Source organism: Physeter macrocephalus, chromosome 16 (genome assembly GCF_002837175.3).
Source record: "Physeter macrocephalus isolate SW-GA chromosome 16, ASM283717v5, whole genome shotgun sequence".
In the NCBI taxonomy this organism is placed as follows: domain Eukaryota; kingdom Metazoa; phylum Chordata; class Mammalia; order Artiodactyla; family Physeteridae; genus Physeter; species Physeter macrocephalus.
In genome coordinates, this window is record NC_041229.1 from 20629500 (window position 1) to 20648500 (window position 19001).

General features: G+C 43.7%; 1 protein-coding gene across 1 annotated transcript; it reads right to left on the reverse strand.

Annotated features, from left to right (window-relative positions):
- Positions 1–203: 203 nt before the first annotated feature.
- Positions 204–9811, reverse strand: POU2AF3 (POU class 2 homeobox associating factor 3). Its single transcript, XM_028501518.2, has 6 exons — positions 9805–9811; positions 8722–9174; positions 7842–7936; positions 3841–3895; positions 2208–2437; positions 204–802 (listed from the first exon to the last, which is right to left on the reverse strand). Exons 1-6 carry the CDS (start codon positions 9809–9811, stop codon positions 431–433), a joined length of 1212 nt encoding a protein of 403 aa, XP_028357319.1. The 3' UTR covers positions 204–430.
- Between the last annotated feature and the right edge of the window lie 9190 nt (positions 9812–19001).

Sequence of the window (19001 nt, forward strand, 5' to 3'; positions counted from 1 at the left end):
ATATTAAAATAATTTTCAATCCATGAACAAGTGAGATTAAATACTGAAGAGTAATTAGTGATTTCCAGAATTAGTTGATATTACTCACATCAACTGGGGAATGAGTATTGGAAAATAAAAAAAAATAAGCCAACTTTTAATAATAGAAAATTATTTATTAGTTAAAAAATTATAATTTGTTCATTACACAGAAAGTAAAACGAATATTCCCGACAACAATTTTAACTGTAAGCATACAAAGTAGGAATGGCAGTATGACTGGGTCTGAATTTCATATTAATGCCTAAATTAGTGTCAGAAAATCGAAAATGGTGACATGTAAACTGCGCCTGTGATATTTTGTTAGCAGGTTGCATATTTTGAGTTGTCATCTAGAGGTGGTAAAAAAATAGATGTAGGCATGCCATGTTCCAAACGAATGTAATTTCTATTAACTATAGCAGATGTCCCAGTTTGTTTCCCTCCTACAGAAATCACTGCTTGCTGCTGCTGAGGGAGTGAAGTTCACATAGTCTGTGCTGGGGTAAGAAAAACACTCTGAAGCTCTGAAGGTGTCCAAGTGTTCTGCCTCGCAGGACGCACAGCAGCAGACAGAGGCGGTGGCAGAGGAGAAGCAGTTGTACTGGGTGTGTGAGGGCAGGTGAGGGTAGGAGTAGTCTTCCGAGGGGTAGCCACAGTTTCTGGTGTCCAGAGAAGGGGGAGAGTTGTAATTCTCCGGAGTAGATGAAGGTAGCTGAGCAGGAGAGTAGCTGTAGTCTAAGGAACCAGAGAGAGTGGAGGAATCCGAAGGCCATCCTGGGGTCTAGAGAGATGAAAACCAAGGAACAAAAAGCTTGATAAATTAGACAGAATTAAAAGAACTGAATAGAGTAGATTTATTAACTTAGAGTAAGAACATTAGGGGGACAAAAAAAAAAAAAAGAAAAGCACAACCAAACACCCAACCCAACCAAAGTCTGCACAAGAAATTTTATTTGCTGGCTGGCATGATTTCATGACACCGCATTCTATACTTACCTATTTCTTTCCCAACAATAAATTGCCTTGCTTCACTGGCTTTCTTTGTTATAAGCATACTATAGAGCATGCTTTGTTCTTAAACCACAAAATCCCATTGTGCTTCATCACCTGCACATCAAATCCTGCTGTGTGCCACGATATAAGCTGCAGGTGGCACCCTGGATGTTTCTCCACACCCTTGACTGTGGAGAACAAGGTGAACATACACAGGTAGAACCGAGATCCTCAATGAGCCAGTGTCTGGGAGACTCGAAGACTCGAAACTACTGTTACAGGTGCTAAAGCCTTGACCCCTGCGGAGAAAGGTACTTTCTGCTTCCTCTTAAGCAGGTCCACAATTGTTACTGAGAAAGCCTAACTTGGAAGCTGGAAGAGAAGTGAATGACTGGGGCCCTGTGTGCATATCCTGTGGAGTTAATTTCTTATCCCCTTAAAATTTAGTCAGATACCTACACGGCATGTGGGACCTACTTTTGACAAACCAAAAGAAAAAAGTATTTACATTAAAAAACTACTTTCTAAGGTTTTAAAAAAACGATATGAGTATCTAAAAGACATCTTCAACAACTGGTATCTACCAATGGACACCTTATTTCCATTTTAAGTGGTAACACAGTTTCAAACGTTTGAGGTCCATGAAGAACAGACAATCCAAACGTTTTCAACTATTAGGGCTTCATTTTTTTACCATCTCAGACCCCAATGAGTTCTTGTGCCTGTACCAGACCAAAACAAACAGTTAGTAGAGCCAATTCAGTGCCAGAATAAAACAAAAAATCCCTTATCAGATGACAGCTTGTACTGTGTTGAAACACCCTTAATTCCAATTTCTAGAACTCAAAAATCCAAGGGCCATTGTTTAAATCAGTAATTTCCAATGAGTAGATTTCTGAACTTTACAGTTTGAAAACATTAAATGAGTATTGCCAGGAAACCTCTTTTTATGGCCACCCACCAAAGTACTTGGGTGTAGCCGACTTGGGAAATCATAATTACGTGTGTATCCAAAGGTTTTTGCCCTTCAGTGTGTGGCTATTTCTACCTCCATTGAGTTTTAAATGGTTCTTTGCTTGTTTCCTGAATGATTTTCTTGTTGATAGTGTTTTTATGATTTCTCACGAGATGATACAAACTCTCTGCCCCATAGTAAACAATAATAGGTTTTGTAAAGAACAGAGATAAATTACCAGGCTCTGGTTAAAGCAGAAAGGGGCAGCCTGGAAGCTGTCTGGGAAATAGTGTGGAGTACTTTGCATGGAATTGGGCGAAGGGTCCGGGTGTGTCTCTGTCTGAAGGTAGGAATCAAATATCTGGTCGAGGAAACCTGGATTTTCTTCACAAGAAACACAACTGGAAAATTCTCGGGGTTGGAAATAATTGGGTGTGGAAGGAATTGGTTCAGGCTCAAAATACTGTCCTAGAAGAAAAAGGAAAAGGAGAAATTTTTGTTTAAAAATTGCACTTACAGATTTGAATGGAGTGCTGTTCTATTTTCTGAATATTTACTACCTCTAGGGGGAAAGGGGGCTTAAGAAGTTGGAGAAAAGTAAGCAGGCAGGCAATCTGGATTTTTTAATTGCCTTAGATAATTCAAGCCCACTGAAATGAATCTGGTTAATAATGTGGAAACCGGCTGTAAATGGGGCCTGGGCAAAAGAAAACAATGGTGATCCCATTTCTGTCCAGCTGTCACAGTCAAGCTCAAACTTCCCCTGTCCACTTTCTTAGACTATAAAGCACCAACACCCCGCCCCTATCTGCAGTCCAAGTGAACCTCATCTCTCAGAAGTAACTGGTAGTGTTGTTTGAGACTTTAAGAAAACTTCTGATGCCATGGGAAATAATTCTCTTGATCTAGGGTTAATTGCTTTCCAAAAGTTTTCACACTTACTCAGTAACTTAAATTTTGAGGAGTATTACAAATGGCAATGCATATTATAAATAGAGAAACCAGGAATGTCGAGTACAAATTAGTATTGCTCATTTTATATTACAAAAAGAAAAATGTTTCCTTAGTGACATGTTACACATGATCATGGAATATGTTAAATACCAAACAAGAATAGTTCTGAAACCCCTCCCTTTTCCATTTCAGTATTAATAGGCCCCATTTCTGATTATTACCCTTAAATGCTCAAAGAAGATAGGTTTAGAGTGTGTCCATCAGAGGAACAACAGAACACTGGAGTTTTTGAAGTCTCGAGGCTCCTTTAAGGTTAAGTGGCACATTCAGTGGGGAGCTCCCATAGCACTGGTTTCCTTATATATGACCTCCTTAAACTCTGAGCCGTTGAGTGGCATAGGTAGGAGTGTTTATGTAATAGAGTTATTCGTAATGGGCTGAGAAAACTTACACTTGTTTGAACTGCTTTCTGGGAAGAGAGAAAAGAAGGGGAGGGAAGCCCCCGTTGGCTAGAAACTAAGCGAAACAAGAGCAAAGGCATTATTCTAGGACCTCGGGATGTTCTGTATTCCATCTAATAGTACACTAAAAAAGATAACAGGTTTCTGAAAACAATTCTGATCTTTTAATCGAGTTTAGTTTCTTGGAGATGAGGACCAGGAACTAATGTGAAGAACAAGCTCTTGGGGCAGAGTAGGTAGCAGGGAATAGACAGTTCAGAAATGAGGACAAAATGTTGCACTTGTTTCCTTGCTGGGCTTGTATTTGGAGTCACCATGCCTTTTTTCACCTTCTGATTGGTTGGATTCCAATTAAATGGTGGTGCCTATCTTAACCCCTGAATCAAGTACTGAAAGCCTTTCTAGATGGACTTTTGGAAGAGTTTTTGAGGGAATTGTAAGGCCGGCTTTACTGACCTGCAGAAGATGGTGGGACTGGGTCTGAAAGGTGGACACTGTTGCCTCCGGACAGCTGCCAAAGCAAGAAGATGACCACAGAGCAAAGTGAAATAAAAGTTCTTTAAAGGGAAAGCTAAGACATTTTGACGTGAACTGTGTTGCCTTCTGCTTTAAGGTAAGCCAGATTCTTTCTTCTGAAAAAAACTCACTGTTGTGAAATACAACCAATGTTATATTTTCTTCGGATTCAACTTTTATTTTTGCTTGGGGATTTTTTTCTAATATCTCCCACTTAAATTATACAGGTTGTTAATTTTGATAAAAATTAATTTAAATGATTTTTATATGACATAAATGAACAGTGCAAGAAAACACAGTAAATAGACTTTCTATTAAACTATTTAATTTAAAATAAATAAGGATTAACATTTATTTAATCCCAACTATCTGTAACTTAGTCAATCATTTTCCTCAAAATTTTCATATACTATCTGGCAGCTTAATCCTGGATAGCTAAGAACAGTCACATGTTCTTCCTAGCTATGAAATATTAAAATAGAAAATATTTTCTTAGAGCTGTAGTCAGTGAACTGGAGCCCATCTACATTCTAGTTAATGGCTGGGAAATATTTCACCTCTCGGTATGTTTTTTACTATTTTCTATAAAACTTGCTTTTTTTCACTACGATAGTTAAATACCTGAAGTTTATGAGACTGTTCCTTTTAACTATTCAAAGTAAAGCAGCCTGTGTCTTCCAGTTAAATTGATAATTGTACTAACTGAGTAATTTAGGACTTCGTTTTTTTTTTTTTAGATTTCAGGTGGTGGCTTTAAAGTTTAAAGGGACCAGCCTTGCTCTGAGAATCTGTGCTGGGAAGCAGAGCTCAGCATGCCTCTCTCCTGGTTTACAGGGTATACTCACTCCTGTACACTGAGCCGCTGGGAGCTTGCACAGTCAGCCGCTGCTGAAACAGGAGGTGGTGTTAATTCTGAAAACGATCCATGCTGTAATGTCATGAACCAGGAAGTTGGAATCCCTCACCAGTTCTTTATGCAAATATTTGGCTGCAGCTTAAGCTCAAGCACTTGCAAGGAATGGGTTTTAAAAACTCTCGTCTTCAATGTAGAGCTCTGGTTAACCCCATTCCTCCCCCGGAATGGTCCGTTTGTAGGCCTCCCCAGGTTATCTACCTCAGGTATGTTTACAATACCCTACTTGATATTATCTTTCTAGTCATGGGGTCACTTTCTACTTTGCTGCAAGAATACAAAGTCTCCTCTCTCTTAGATTTCAAACAGCACAAAAATCCACAATCTACAATTTATAAAAATACATCAAGGCTGTTTAAAAAAAATTAATGGTAAAAAAAGGGTAAATTATGTCTTTTGCTAAGTACTAACTCCAGTTTCTCTTTATCCTAAAGGTAAAAGAGTTGTGTGTGCATGCGTGTATGTGTGTAAGGCTGTTTGTAAATTGATCTGGCCGAAGTAAGTTTTTTAATCAAACTGACAAATCTGGCACACACATGTTTCTCCTGGCACTGAGACCCTAATATTTGTCTCAATCTATAACTTCCATTCAGGATTGCCTTCTTAAAATTTCAAATTGCGGATTCCACTCTGACTTACAGCAAATTACGATAAATTTCTTCCCGCTTTATATATTTGATAAAGTTAACTCTTTCCTTGGCTTCCCAGAGGTATCCTTAACCCACTGAACAAATTGGAGATGATCTCTGTTGAACCAGAAGCAGGCATACACCATCATGCCCTGTCACCTGCCATCCCTGCCTACTGAGTATACCTCACAGCTTTCCTAGAATCCTAGATCCTTCTAATGGTTCCCAGTGAGAGGTTTTACATTTGGCTATCGTAATTAAATCATCTCTGTGTTACTCCTCTATGTCTATGAGGACCTGGGTGGATAAAATCTTCCAGGAAGCAAAGTAGGGCTGGCTTTGCTCTGCATGTTCCTGAAAGGCACTGGCTCAGAAGTACTGCTTGAATATTTCTCAGGGAGGAATTCAGAAAATTCAGATAAGTCAGACTGCTCCAGGGAACAGATACTGGTCAGATACACAAGTGAAATGTTTCAGCCTTGCCTTCCTTCCAGCAGCTAGCTAACAGGGGAACAGTGGCCAAACCAACCTGTAAGAGGCCAAGAGTAATAAAATTGCCATGTGCAAGTGGGCAATTGCAGTGCAGGTTGCAGCTGGAGCAGAATTCTACCAGGTACCAAAGCTCCTTAACAAAAGATTACATTTTGTTAGGAACGTCTTGATGATTTTTTTTTTTTTTTTTTTTGGCACCAGCAGTATTTTGCAAGTTCCCTTGTTCCTGGTTTTATTAATTTTATAATAATCTCTGAACTGAAGGGGTTGACGGTTGAGGCTATCAGACTCCTGCTCAGCACAGCTGGATCTGCAGAAAGATGAATTTTAAGAGCCAGTGGGTGGGAAGTTTCTTTAAATATTAAGAATAAGAAGATCTTAGTCCCACTTTTTGCTCTACCATTAGTGACTGTAAGGCTTTGACCTTTAGACGTAATAGAGGCATATAGATCCCCGATCTACTTACCTCCCCTGGTTGTCATAAGAATTAAAAGAAATAGTGAGTGTGCAGAAGTGCTTTAAAAGAACCACTGGAAAACCCTGTACAAATGGAAGGAAGTTTTATGGTGTTAGCTGAAATTCTACACATGGAGGTACTGACTTTACATCCAGCAAATGTAAAATGTGTGCTGTACATGCCATATCACAGCAAGCTCACACCAGAACTCTAAACTCTGAGCAAAGGGTATGAATGAACATTACTGAATAGCTGGCTTTCAATCCCTGGTTGTACTTTTATTTTAGCTGATTTTTGCAAATAATAATAATGATAGTTAACATGTATTGAGCACTTTCTGAGTGGAAAGCACTCTTCTAAGTGTTTATGTGCAGTGACTCATTTAATCCTCACAAAATCCCATTATCTCCAGTTTAAAGATGAGGAAACTGAGACTGAGTAACTTGCTCGAGGCTTCACGCCATGGAGGAGCTGAGGTCTGAACCCAGTCCATTGGTTCTAAAACCTGTGTTGATCACCCCTACGGCATCTGCCTCTTCCCAAAAAGGCCCAGTTTCATGAAGTCGGGCATTGCACACAAACAGCACTGGACACAAAAACTGTTGTGCGGCAGATGCCAATAAGCTGAAGACAGGACCAGTCCTACCACTGGCAATATGGGCTCTATCCTTCATATCTGACATTCACACCCAAACCAACCCAAAGGCAACCGTGTGATCAAGGGCTCTCAGCAATGAATTGCCCTCTCTAGGAGGATAACCCCACCTAGTTTATTTGATTCTGCTGCTGCCCTGAGCACTCTTGGTAGTACTTTCTGCTTTAGGATGTACATAAAATGGCAGGGTACCCTTATGACTGCCCAGATCAATCGCATGATAACTTGGAACTGCTCAAGGCTTCATTACATCTTAAGGAGGTTCTATATTTCAAGCTCTCTCCTCTGAGGCTACACGGCCCCTTTCAGTTGGGAAATTTCAGTGCCTGGTGATTTACAGATCAATGACCTCAGAGGCTGGGTTCCAGAAGAATGAGGTGGCGGGGAATGCTCCACGGAGATTCTCTCCTTGAAGGGCTCCCTAAAAGGAAGTTTCTGGGAGAGATTTTCTTTGCGTATGTGAGGGCACATACACTGTCTTCCTACAAAATAACAACCTACTTACCTGCTGGCTGCTTCTCTCCCTGTATTGGACCAACATGCTCTTATACTCAACTATGATCAGTGAGGGATGGGCTCCCCCAAATCTTGAGCTCCACAACATGCCCCAGCTGTTCTCTGTGGTTTTCTGTGGTGAACTGGGATGAAGGTGGGCACAGACGTTATAAGAACAGCTATGGAAGGCCAGGCCTGGGGATGGTGACTGGGGCCTAGGGTGGCCTCCTACACCTTCCCAGACACAGGGCTGAATGAAGCTGAACACGAGTTGGGAAGAAGTGAAGGGTTTATGCTTACGGTTCCCCCCGATGCTGCCTGGTGTGCCCTTCTCTGCTGCAGCAGCTCCTTCACTGTGATCTTCACCCGGACACCTTGATACACCTTAGGTTTTTCTGGGGAAAGGTAACCGAGTCAGTGGTCAAGTGTGAGGTTTGGGTGTCAGGCTGGTGTGTGGGGGGGTTCTTCTTTATAAACTATGGCACCTGAGGCCAGATCTCTAGGTCTCGAGAATGCAAAGAGAACGCTAAAAGACAGATGGGAAAGAAACTCAAATTTCTCAAACTCGAAAGGATGAAGAGATACCGTGGGCAGGCTTCAGGGCCCCAGTGGAAACAGAACCTATGGAAATCTGTGGGGTACCTGCCCCAGGCTGAGCCCTATCCCTAGGCCAACAGCACAGGTTTTTTTTCTGCTCAGGAATGTGGAGACCAGTCTAGGGGAGCTCACCCCTTGGCTAAGTTAGGGGAACCTAGGGTTCTGGTCTGGGAGAGGATGGAGACCTCTCCCAGACCAGAACCTGGGGAGGGGCTGGGCGTCGCCGCAGCTGACCTAGCACACCCCACTCCCACGCCAGTGGAAGTTCTGAGTCCCTTCCTTCTCCGCCAGGGCAGACGTGGCTTCTGGGGAGCCTCTGACCTCTACGTGCCCTTGGTCTGGAAGCCAGCCCTGGGGCAAGCAGCGGGCAGGTGCCTTTGGCCAGCCTTGTCCTTGGGTCGGTGAGGGACTCGCCAGACTGACCCCAGTAAAGGGACCAGGCCCGAGAATTCCCTCCCTCCCTCCCGTCTTTTTCTTCTGCCTTCTCTCCCTCCCCCCCTTTCTCGCCTTTCCTGCTCTCCATCTTTTCCTCCTCCCTCCTTAGTCTCCGCTCCCGCTCGCTCCTCTTCCCGTTTCTCCCCACCCCCTCCCTTTCTGGGGCAGGCATTTCTCCGCGGCGCCCGAAGACGCCGAGTCGAGTCCGCGCAGCGCGAGCTGGGGAAGGCGTGCGGGGCGGCCGAGGACCGCGCACTCGGCCGGGAGGCCGCCCTCCGGAAGGGGCCGCTCCTGGGGCTGGCGGGGCCGGGCCTGGGTGCCCGGCTCGCGGGAGAGGCCGAGCGCGCCCTAGGGGTCGGCGGGGAGGGCGTCCTGCGCGCCGGGAGCGGGGGCAGCCGCGGCCCCGGGCGGGTCCCGCGGAGCCGCGGTGAGTAGGTCGGGCCGGGCGGGCGTCTGTGGGCGGGGGTGGCCGCGGGATCCCAGGAGCGACTCCGGCCCTGACGTCGACCCTGGAGTGAGCGCGGGAGAGCCGCGCGGGGAGGGGCGAGCCGCGCGATCAGCCGGAGCGCCCGGCGACAGGGCCGGGTCGCCAGCGCCTCGCCTGGTCACTGCGGACACCGCAGCAGGACGGCTGGGAGCCCCCCGGGCCGGGTCCTGGGAGCTAGGGTTCTCCTCGGGAAAGGAGGTCGCGGTGTTCGTCGCCCAGACCCAAGGAATCCCGCGCCTGGCCCGCAGGGCCTGGGCGCCGCGCCCTCTCCGCGGTCCAGCGTCTCCCTGCGACTTCCTCGCCGCGTCCGCGTCCCCGCGGACAGCGGGTGCTGCCCGGGGTCCGCACGGGGACCGCCACGGCTCAGCTCTGTGCGGCCGGCTCAGCCGGCTTGAGTCCCGGGCTCACCGTGAGCCTCTAGCTCCCGCCGCCGCTGCTGGGAGCACAAAGTCCGCGCCGGGAAGTCCCAGGGTCACAACTATGGCCAAGTGAAAGGACCGGTGGTGGACCGGGGTACGCGGACGCCACAGCGGCCAACTGGGCCTGTGGGCCTCTGCCCTCGGGACCAGGCGCGGAGTGGGAGCGGCCACAGCGTGGCCCGTGCCCTCTCCGGATCCCCGGCTCCTACTTGCATGCCCTAACTTTGTGCCTCTCTGTTCCATGCAGGAAAAGCCGTGGAAATACACCCGGATCAAAACGCCCCTTGCCCTCGTGACCCTACCCCAGGACAAGCAGCCGAGTTACCCGACATCGTGGTCAGCAGAAGCTGGGTTGGTGGCTGGATGCTGCAGCTGCAGGGACTCAGCGCCTAGGAAGGCTCCTGTGCAGTGGGAGAGGCAGAGATGCAACATTTTTAAAGTTTCACAAAGCATCCAGCTGCACCCAGGTTCCTGGAGCAGGAGACAAACAGAATTAATGTTTTATACCTTCGGGTATAGGTTTGAGTTTTTTCCCCCTCATGCCAAGTATTTAAAACCTCTAGAAACCCATGATTTGACAATCAATGATTGCGCGATACTTTCAATTTGAATATTCAAAGGCTTAACAAAATGGACTATCTTCTGCAGAAATCCTGCACACAGGCACCCCACAGAGAGTCCACAGAAACAGGGAGTGAGACCTCTTTGGGGCCTGGCCCTTGCTTTTATTGTATTTTGAGCATTTTGCCCACCTTCCCACAGACAGAGCAGGAGTCCTCAAAGATGCTCTGTATTTCTGCCTCAAAGGCAGCTCTGGGAGCCTTGAGTGACTTAGGCTGCCCTTCATGACCACCTGAGCCAGGCTGGCCGGGCTGACTGATTTCCATCTCTTCAGTCTCTGTTTTAAGAGAAAATCTCAGGTTTTGGGGAGTGAACATGGCAGCCAGTAGGTCTGGCCTGGCAAGGAGCCACTCTGGGCCCAGGTTGCAGGCTGGAGGCCTGCAGAGGCCTCAGCTGTGTGCCTCATCACCTTCTGGCCCCGCCTGGCCACGTGCTGGCTTCCCTCCCCTTTCTTCCGCTCTTTGTCTGTGCCCCAGACATTGGGGTTTCAGTACAGAATGCCTGCCTGTTAAGACCCTTTGCTTCTCCCCACAGAGCTGGGGATGCCTGTGGGGCTTCACCCTCTGGAGAGTTTCTGAGGCTGGTGTTTTTTTCACTATGAAGTTCCCTTTTTTCTCCTCTTTATCCCTCTAGAGCCGTCCCTGCCTTTTTGCTGCAGGAGCGTGTGTTGAGAGAAAGGATAAGCTTGGATTCTGCTCATTCTAGCTGAAAGGATATGGATTTGTGTCAGGCCTTCGCACTTTGGGTGAGAGGTGGGAGGGAGATGAAGTCAACTGCGTCATTGGTCCAGGCCTAAGCCCCTCACAAATGACCAGGGATTGTGCTGGGTTAAGTTCTCCAACCACTTGCTGTACCTCTTCTGTGTGATTTAGAAGCTGAGAAGACAGGAGTGGTCCAGAGAGGGAGTGGATGCCAGGCCACATCCTCTCCTGGCCCCCAAGAGAGGGCAGGGTGGGGCTGCCTTTCCAGATAAGCCAAGACATTTCCATGTTGCCAGGACAGGCAATGGTTATAGGCCTCTGTTCTTTGTTCTCTGAATTCTCTGAAATGCAAGAAGTATAGTTGAGCCCCTTAGGCCACCAGAAAAATATCCGAATGCCCTGGAATGTGTTGGATGCAGGAAGGAGCACACAGAAAAGGAAGAAAGGGGCTCTAAGAGTGACAAGACACCAGGGTCTGTGATGGATCAGAGTTGCTTGGCAACTGAAGTTGTGTCTCTGGGGGAGGGAATCAGGGCTGGGAACACTTGAGATGGCACCTGGCAGTAGGTGTGGGGTGTGTTTGTCCCCAGCCCAGCTGGAATCTGTCAGCTTCAGGAGCCTCTTTCTCCAGAGGCACTGAGCTTGTGTCCTGAGTTTCCCTGATGTACCTTAGGACCAGACTCATGAGGAGGCGAAGGACACTGAGAGTTCAGAGAGCCCCTATTTCTTTCTCCCTGTCCTGCTCTGTGTGGGCACGGCCCCTTCTGAAGGAACAGTGAGCAAAGCAGCGTAGAATTAGGGACAGTCTCTTGTCCTCATAGCTTCTTCCATAACTTCTTTTTCTCTTTTGTCCTCCTTTTTGTTTTATACTTATTTTTTGGTTTGCTTTAAAAAAATCTTCCTCTATGGCCTTTGTGTTTATTTTTTTCTGAGTTTCTTTCTCTCTTCTTGTCATTGCTTTCTATTTCTTACCTACGTTGCTGTTATTCTCCCTGGCTTTCTGTGTGTGTCTGTTTTCCCATGTTCTGAGGTGCTGTCTCATTTTTTCAGGCTTAGTCTCCTTCCTGACCTCTCCTTTCATGTGGAAGTGGACAGGGATGGCAGGAGGCCATTGGGTGCCCTTGGCAACATCATTGAAATTGGTGCTGATGATTGGCTGCCCTTTGGAGAAGGCAGGCAGGGCCGAGTGAGAGGTGAGCTCCTTGGAAGTCACGGGCTCTGTAGAGACAGCAAAGACCTCTTTGTCCCTTCCTCCAGAAGCCTCTGCCCAAAGGACAGCAGTTCTGGGGGCTTCTGTGTTCTTCCCCTTCTGCTGGGGGCTGTTGCTAGCCAGCAACTTCAGAAAACTGGGTTTCCTTAGGCCTGAGCCCTTATTTGAGAAAGAAGCCCCCCAGTTTTTAGCTCAACAATAAGGAGTTTCATTCCCACTGTTTCTATAATTGCAGAACCCCAGCACAGGTATTTAAGAGCCACATGCCACACCTGCGGGGGTGAGGGAGGGTTCTTCTTCAATTGGGTCCTGTGAACCCTCCTTGTGGGGCCACGTGTGTCATGAGGCCTGGAACAACCAGGTCAGCTCTGAGGCCCCATGGAGTTGGATGTTCCTCATAGACTTTTTAGAGTTTGTCCTTTATTGAGTGTTTATTGCATGTCAGGCACTGTATGGTATGGCCTCCTCATGTCATAGATGAGGAAACGGGCTCAGAGAGATAGGCAGCATGACCAAGGTTACTGAGCACACACATGGCAGGATTGGGAATCAAACTTTGATAAATCAGATGCCAAACCCTTACTCTTAATTAACATGGTCGTCCTCCTGATCTTTTATAGCAGAGGCTTTCAAACTTTTCGCACTTCAACCCACACTAGGAACTTCATTTTACATGTTCACGTACTATATCTATAACAATATCTATATGTTTACAAAACAAACTTTTCATGGAACAGTGTACACCTATGCATAAGAGATATCCTGAAAATTTCTATTCCATCTTTTCCATCTCATTCTATTCGTGAAAAAATCTATGTTGATTCGGAGTCGCTAATATAATTTAATGACCCACCAGTGCTTTGTGACTGACATTGGAACATATTGCCTGTGAGACATGCAAACCCACTTGTCAGCGTTAGGCTCGTGGACAGCGTGTCCTGTCTGCTGTACTGTCGGGGTGTGTGGGGAGGCTGGGGCAGTGCAGATACTGACTGGAGAGCGGTCTGTAAACATCGGGGTCACCAGAACCCCAAGAAGAGGCTGACTGGAGGGGAGGGGAAGCTCATTAGGCTTATGACAGTTTGTGTGTCTCAGACTGGAAACTCTTCTTTCTTGCGGGGGTCATGGTCACCTTCAGGGTGTCTGCCCTGAGGTCCTGATCATCTCTTTGGGGTTTTTAATAAAAGAATGAAAAAAATGTTGTGGGCTTTAACAGGCTCACTTGCTTCAAAATATAACATAGGATCCAGATGTTTGGATGTTGGAAGGGATCTTTGAGGGACTGAGACAGACTTGGAGTGTTTTTCCAACATCCCTGCCGGTCGTTGTCCAGCCCAGGCTCCCTTCGCCACTTGGCTGAGCTGCCAGCCCATCGAGGAAGTAGGAGCTCACCGTGTGTCAGGCCGCCTCTTCCACTGTTGCACTGCTTTAGATATAATGATCGTTGGCTGAGACAAAATCCAATGAGGTATATTAGCTGAGCACCATCTATGTACCAGGCCTGGTACCACCAAGCACCAGAAATACAGACTGATAGTCCTGTTTTCTGTCATCTACTGCTTGGTGAGTAACATGGAATACCTGTTCTCCCATGTCCACACCACTGCTCCTTCATTACAGGTCTGTTTGGCTCATTCATTTGTTCATTCATTCATTCATTCATTCAACAAGTGTATACTGATGATCTGCTCTGACCAGGCCGAGGGCTAAGCCTGAAGAAGGTTATCATGTCCCCTTCCACCCCCACTGCAAACCTTCTCTTTTTAAGGTTCACCATCTGTAATTTCTCTAGTTCTTCATATGTTATAGTATTTCAAATCTCTGAGCCACGGATCTCAGAAACCCTTTAGTTGGTCCTTGGCCTTCTTAAAGTCCTGTAGCACCAGAATAATGGGAATAGAATACATTTTTTAAAAAGTTTGAAACCGAATATTAACTGAAATTTTTGGGCAGGCTTTTGTATGCAAATGACACTGCAGAACATTATATTTAGGAGATATTGTTAAATTAGACACACGTGACACATGAATGTGAAAAGACTTTCAGTAGAAGAAAAAGAGGGAGTTCATTCCCTCCAGATTTGACTGTGGCTCTAAATTCTCTTTATTAATGCAAAGTTCTTTTGTCATTCTCACTGTGGGACACTGTTACCAAACCTTGTGGGAAATATCAAGTTCCAAAAACATGGAGGAAACAAGCACTTACTGGGTCCAATGTGAATGTTTGGTCCATATGAAAATGACCAGGAAGACTATTAAATGAAGGTTATTTAATGATTTGTGGTAAGTCAGTCTCTTCCCATAAAATATATCCAAAGTTTTTACTTTAAGAGACTTCCATGGGGAATGAACATTTGATAGTTTATCATTTAAATTAGGAATATACCATCAGATTCTGCTTGAAAAGTTCATCTTTTACTTAAGACATTTTTTTTAAACATCTTCATTGGAGTATAATTGCTTTACAATGGTGTGTTAGTTTCTGCTTTATAACAAAGTGAATCAGTTATACATATACATATGTCCCCATATCTCTTCCCTCTTGCATCTCCCTCCCTCCCACCCTCCCAAGACAATTTTATTATGCAACATTTGAGACATACAAAAACATAAAGATTACTGTGATAAAAGCCTGTGAATATATTATCAACATTAAGAAATAAGTGATATTTCATTTATGATTAAATTAATTTATTAAGCCTTAAACTTTTAGATTATCCACTCAAGATATTTGGTTAAGAGAGAAGGTTAGCAGGGATGGCTATCAATTTTCCCAATTTGAAAAGCTAATTCTTAGGTATTATTTGTTTTGTCCACATTTTTTTCCTTTTGGAACTTGTAAATTATTATTTTTTTCTCTCTTTTCCTTTTGGCTTGTAATATACTGACAATGACATTGCATATTGCAAACCCACACGTTTATCAGAGATTATGATTAGAGGACACTTTTATAGCAAAGATCAAATATACCATGGTGTCATCATTTACAAATAATTATAGAAGATTTTCTTATTATTTATTTAACCTGAGCTTTAGGGATTCTAATTCCTGATCTATGTATCATATGTGTTTTAATCACACCAGCGATAATTCCAAACACTGAATAACTTTTATTTATAAGAATTCTTAGCAATATTTATAGTCTACATAGATCCTAAATGAATATATAAACATTTTTCTATGCTACTTCAAAGGTTCAGTAATTTTCCTTCTTAAAGACATTTAAAAATATGAAATCAGTCGCCTTAAATATATTACCACTACAACTCAATAGCCAGTACTGTCATAATTTGCAAAGAGTATGACTAAGTTAAATACTAAGCATGGTGAGGACTTTTTTATACATCAGAATTGTCACCCACAGTGTTGGGGTCTAAGTTGTTACTCATCTTTGTGGTATAATTTTCCCTGAATTTAACAGAGGTTACTGAGCACCTACAACCTGCTGGACACTAAGCCAGGTGCTGAGGACACAGAACTGTCCTTCCCTTGATGAGTCTAGTTAGAGAATCCTCTTTAGCCAGAGTGTACGATTTTGCACTTAACCTCTCGAGAGTCAGTAGTTATCAAATATGGTGTGTAAGATGAAGAGTGTAATATTGTTTTGAACAACGAGGATACCTTAGACAGAACCTAATGATAGAACATAAAGAAAGAGTATAATTTTGATGTGTGGTTGGTAGAATGACTGTAACGTAATGTGACTTAAAAACCTTGGACATCAATTGTTATTTCAGTTCTTTAAATATACCTGATGTTTTATTTCTTGTGAATGTATCATTTAGATTTACATATTAAAAATGGATCATATAGGTACTAGTAATTCCTTTATATACGTTTACATTTACGTGTATATACACATATATGTATATATGTATGTATGCAAATATATATTTTACGATTGGGATTAGTAATTCTTTTCCCTTTGTGGAATTTTCTGTACAGTACTCTAGTACTGAAGTCTTCCCCTTGCCATCATATTGTATTATTAACTGAGCTGTAGCAAGTCATAACACTGATTTAAAAGCAGTTATTAAATAAATGAGGTAAAGCTGTGGTTTTCTTCTCTCTTTGGGGTTTGTATAACATTGTAGGAGAAGTACAAACACTTTCAACTACATACTATAATATCTGTTTTCAGCGATGTATGGGGTGATTGCTTATATTTTAGCTTTTGCATGGGAAAATTTTGCTTTCCACTTTTTTTGGATATTGTCCTCTAGGGAGATTTCTTAGCTTGAATTTGACATCACCATCTCTGCTTACTTTAAATCTTAAGGGACCTAAAAGAGATGGTGTTTTGAACCTGAACACTTAAATTTTCTCTGGCTTCCCCAGGAAAGCTGTGAGTCTGAGAAGAGCAGGTTTAAGAAGGAGAGGGAGAGGAGAACATGTATAATCTTTATGTTGGCATTCTGCATTATTACATAAAGGTGCAGTTAGTCCCTGGCATGCGGTAGAAAATAGAGAGTACTTGAATGGGAAAATGGGATAGGGAAATATAATTTATTTTCCTAGCATAAGTTTATATCTTGGTTTCACTTTTAAACAAAGTATTGTAAATTCTCAGAACAATAAAACAGAACCAAATTAAAATATATGCAATATAGCAACACTGTCAAGCTAAATAGAATTCTTAAAAGTCATTTACCATTTGGAATTATTAGCACCATTCCCCACTCCACTTGATCCTTTAGACTAGAGAACTGAAATGGATACTAGACAGAGTATGGGCCTGTGTGTGTCTCCTTTTTTATAAATTAAATTTTCCAAACACTATGAAAGGGCTTGGATGCTCTAAGAAGAATGTAGACACCACTGGTCACTGAGCTCTACTTATCTGAGAGCCAGTGCATCCTCAGGTTGTGAGAAGATGAACATAATAGGTGAATAGACAATAGCGAACTAAGAGAAATAAGCATGCCTAACATTTAGTGTTATAATTAAACCAAAATTAAAGTTATAGGAACACATATTTATGACTTACACATAAACTTATGATTATTGTGTTATGTGCTACTTAGTAACAAATAGTAAACAGTAGATGACTGTAATTATTATAAAATTTCTACAACCAATCTAGAAAAGTGACTTTGAGACCCTTGTGAAGACCCTGCATCTATAGGGAGGGCCATATCTCTTCCTTCTGATGTGAGGCCTGCCGTCCAGGTATGAGTGAGGCTGGATGACAGATGGCTCTACCGAAGATGCTGGCAACCAGGACTAAGGTCTCCAGTCTCAGCAGACTTGAGAAGGGCAGCTCTCTCCCATGGTAGAAGCTGCCCCCTTCCATTGAAGAGCAAATATTGAGCAAAATAAAGATCAAGTTGTGAAAAGGAGTGGTGGGAGGGAAGGAGTAGGCAGGGGGCCCGGGAGAGTGCAGCCCAACAGCTATGGACCACGAATGCTCCTTTGTTTGTTCCTCCAGGGATGCTGTCCCAGGAGGGGGATGAAGGTTGTGAGGTAAAAGAAGGCTCCTATTCAAGTATTTCTGTGAGAACTCCACAAATTATGTGTGTGTTTGCTCAACCAGAATATACCCTTGAAGGCCTAGAGAAAGAGGAATATCAATTATTCACTTCTAAATGTGAATTAATATCCGTATTTGACTTTCTAGACTCCTACCTAGAGCACGGAACCCTGTCACAGAGGATGCAGTGGAGACTGTATTGGGGTGCTTTGGACCCCCAGGAGATGGAGGGAAAAAGCACTGCATCAGGAGAGACCCGATGGGTCAGAAAAATGTGGTGAAGGGAATAAAGAAAGGAAGGTGGTAGGAAGACAAGAGGAAGATTGTGGGTGTGATCTGTGAGCCTTGACTCACACTTTGCAAAGTTAAAGTTTGTGCAAGGTGTTTATGATGGGCTTGGCCTGCAGACAGGCACACTGCTTGGTGGGAATTACTATGGGAATTTAATTGCCAAAGGAGTCCACACCAGTCAGACTTACATGAGACAGATTGATGCTTCAAATGTCAGTTTCTTCATTTATACATAGTAAGAGCTATATATTTCTGACCAGTGAGCCATCAACAAGGTCTTTCTTCAAAGGTCATGTTGTCAAAGGGCCTGACAACATGTCCTTCTCCAAAGACCCTTTGCTTCTTGGTGTTCTGTAGTCTGTTGTTTCTTGCCGACAGCCCAGGACCGCTCTCTGTGTTTTCCTTACAATGCATGCGTTCTTATTTGATCATAGAATGTCCATTTTGCTAATGCATTCTGATAACTGTCGGTTTATTTCATCAGAGAGACAATGTCTAGCTTACTTAAGGCTACCATTGATCAAAGAAAGTCTTTGATCTTTGTTGTTTTTTGGATTAGCCTGATTTTTGGACATCCTGGGCTTTAGGGCAGAGTCAAAACCATGTTATTTATGAAGCCATAGTGTCCTGACCTCATTTTAATGACAATAAAGCATTTATATGTGGTGTCACATTTGTTACTTGCAAGTTATTGTTATTTGCAAGTCACCGTAAGGGGATAAATGCATATAATGCTTCACACTTTATAAAGTCACATGATATAAAATGAGTTTTGTTTTATGCACCCTAATCTATATTATATCCTATGCATTCTCTTTTATTGAAGAACACACATAGTTCATAACTAAGAAAAACTGGACAGGGAAATCAGTATGTTTTATGATCTGCATGAAGTTTTTAATGTAATTTAAGAAAAAACTATCCGTGCTAAAAATGATACTTCAAAGATAACAAAAGATTCAGAACATAATGGGTTACTAGATTCCCCCAGAGACCCCACTGTCAGGCTGTCTAACTAGAATATGGTCCCTGACACACTGAATTCACATTGTGGTGTGTTTCAGTGGGGTTATAGTGGGAGGATCACAAATAAATGCCATCATCGTCCATTAACAAAGGGTGGCACGATGGCTTATCGTGAAAATCCAGTTCTGAAAGAGCTGCCACACCACAACAGTCGGTGAATACAGACACTGACTTAAAGAAAAGCACAGAAGTCCTCTGGCATGC

Excerpts from the sequence above, each read along its gene's own strand:
- POU2AF3 (XM_028501518.2), bottom strand. Across the intron at positions 7,937-8,721 it reads CTGCCCCAGAAAGGGAGGGG|AAAAACCTAAGGTGTATCAA; the intron begins GTGGGGAGAAAC and ends ACCTTTCCCCAG. Across the intron at positions 3,896-7,841 it reads AGGCAGCATCGGGGGGAACC|CTGTCCGGAGGCAACAGTGT; the intron begins GTAAGCATAAAC and ends TTGCTTTGGCAG.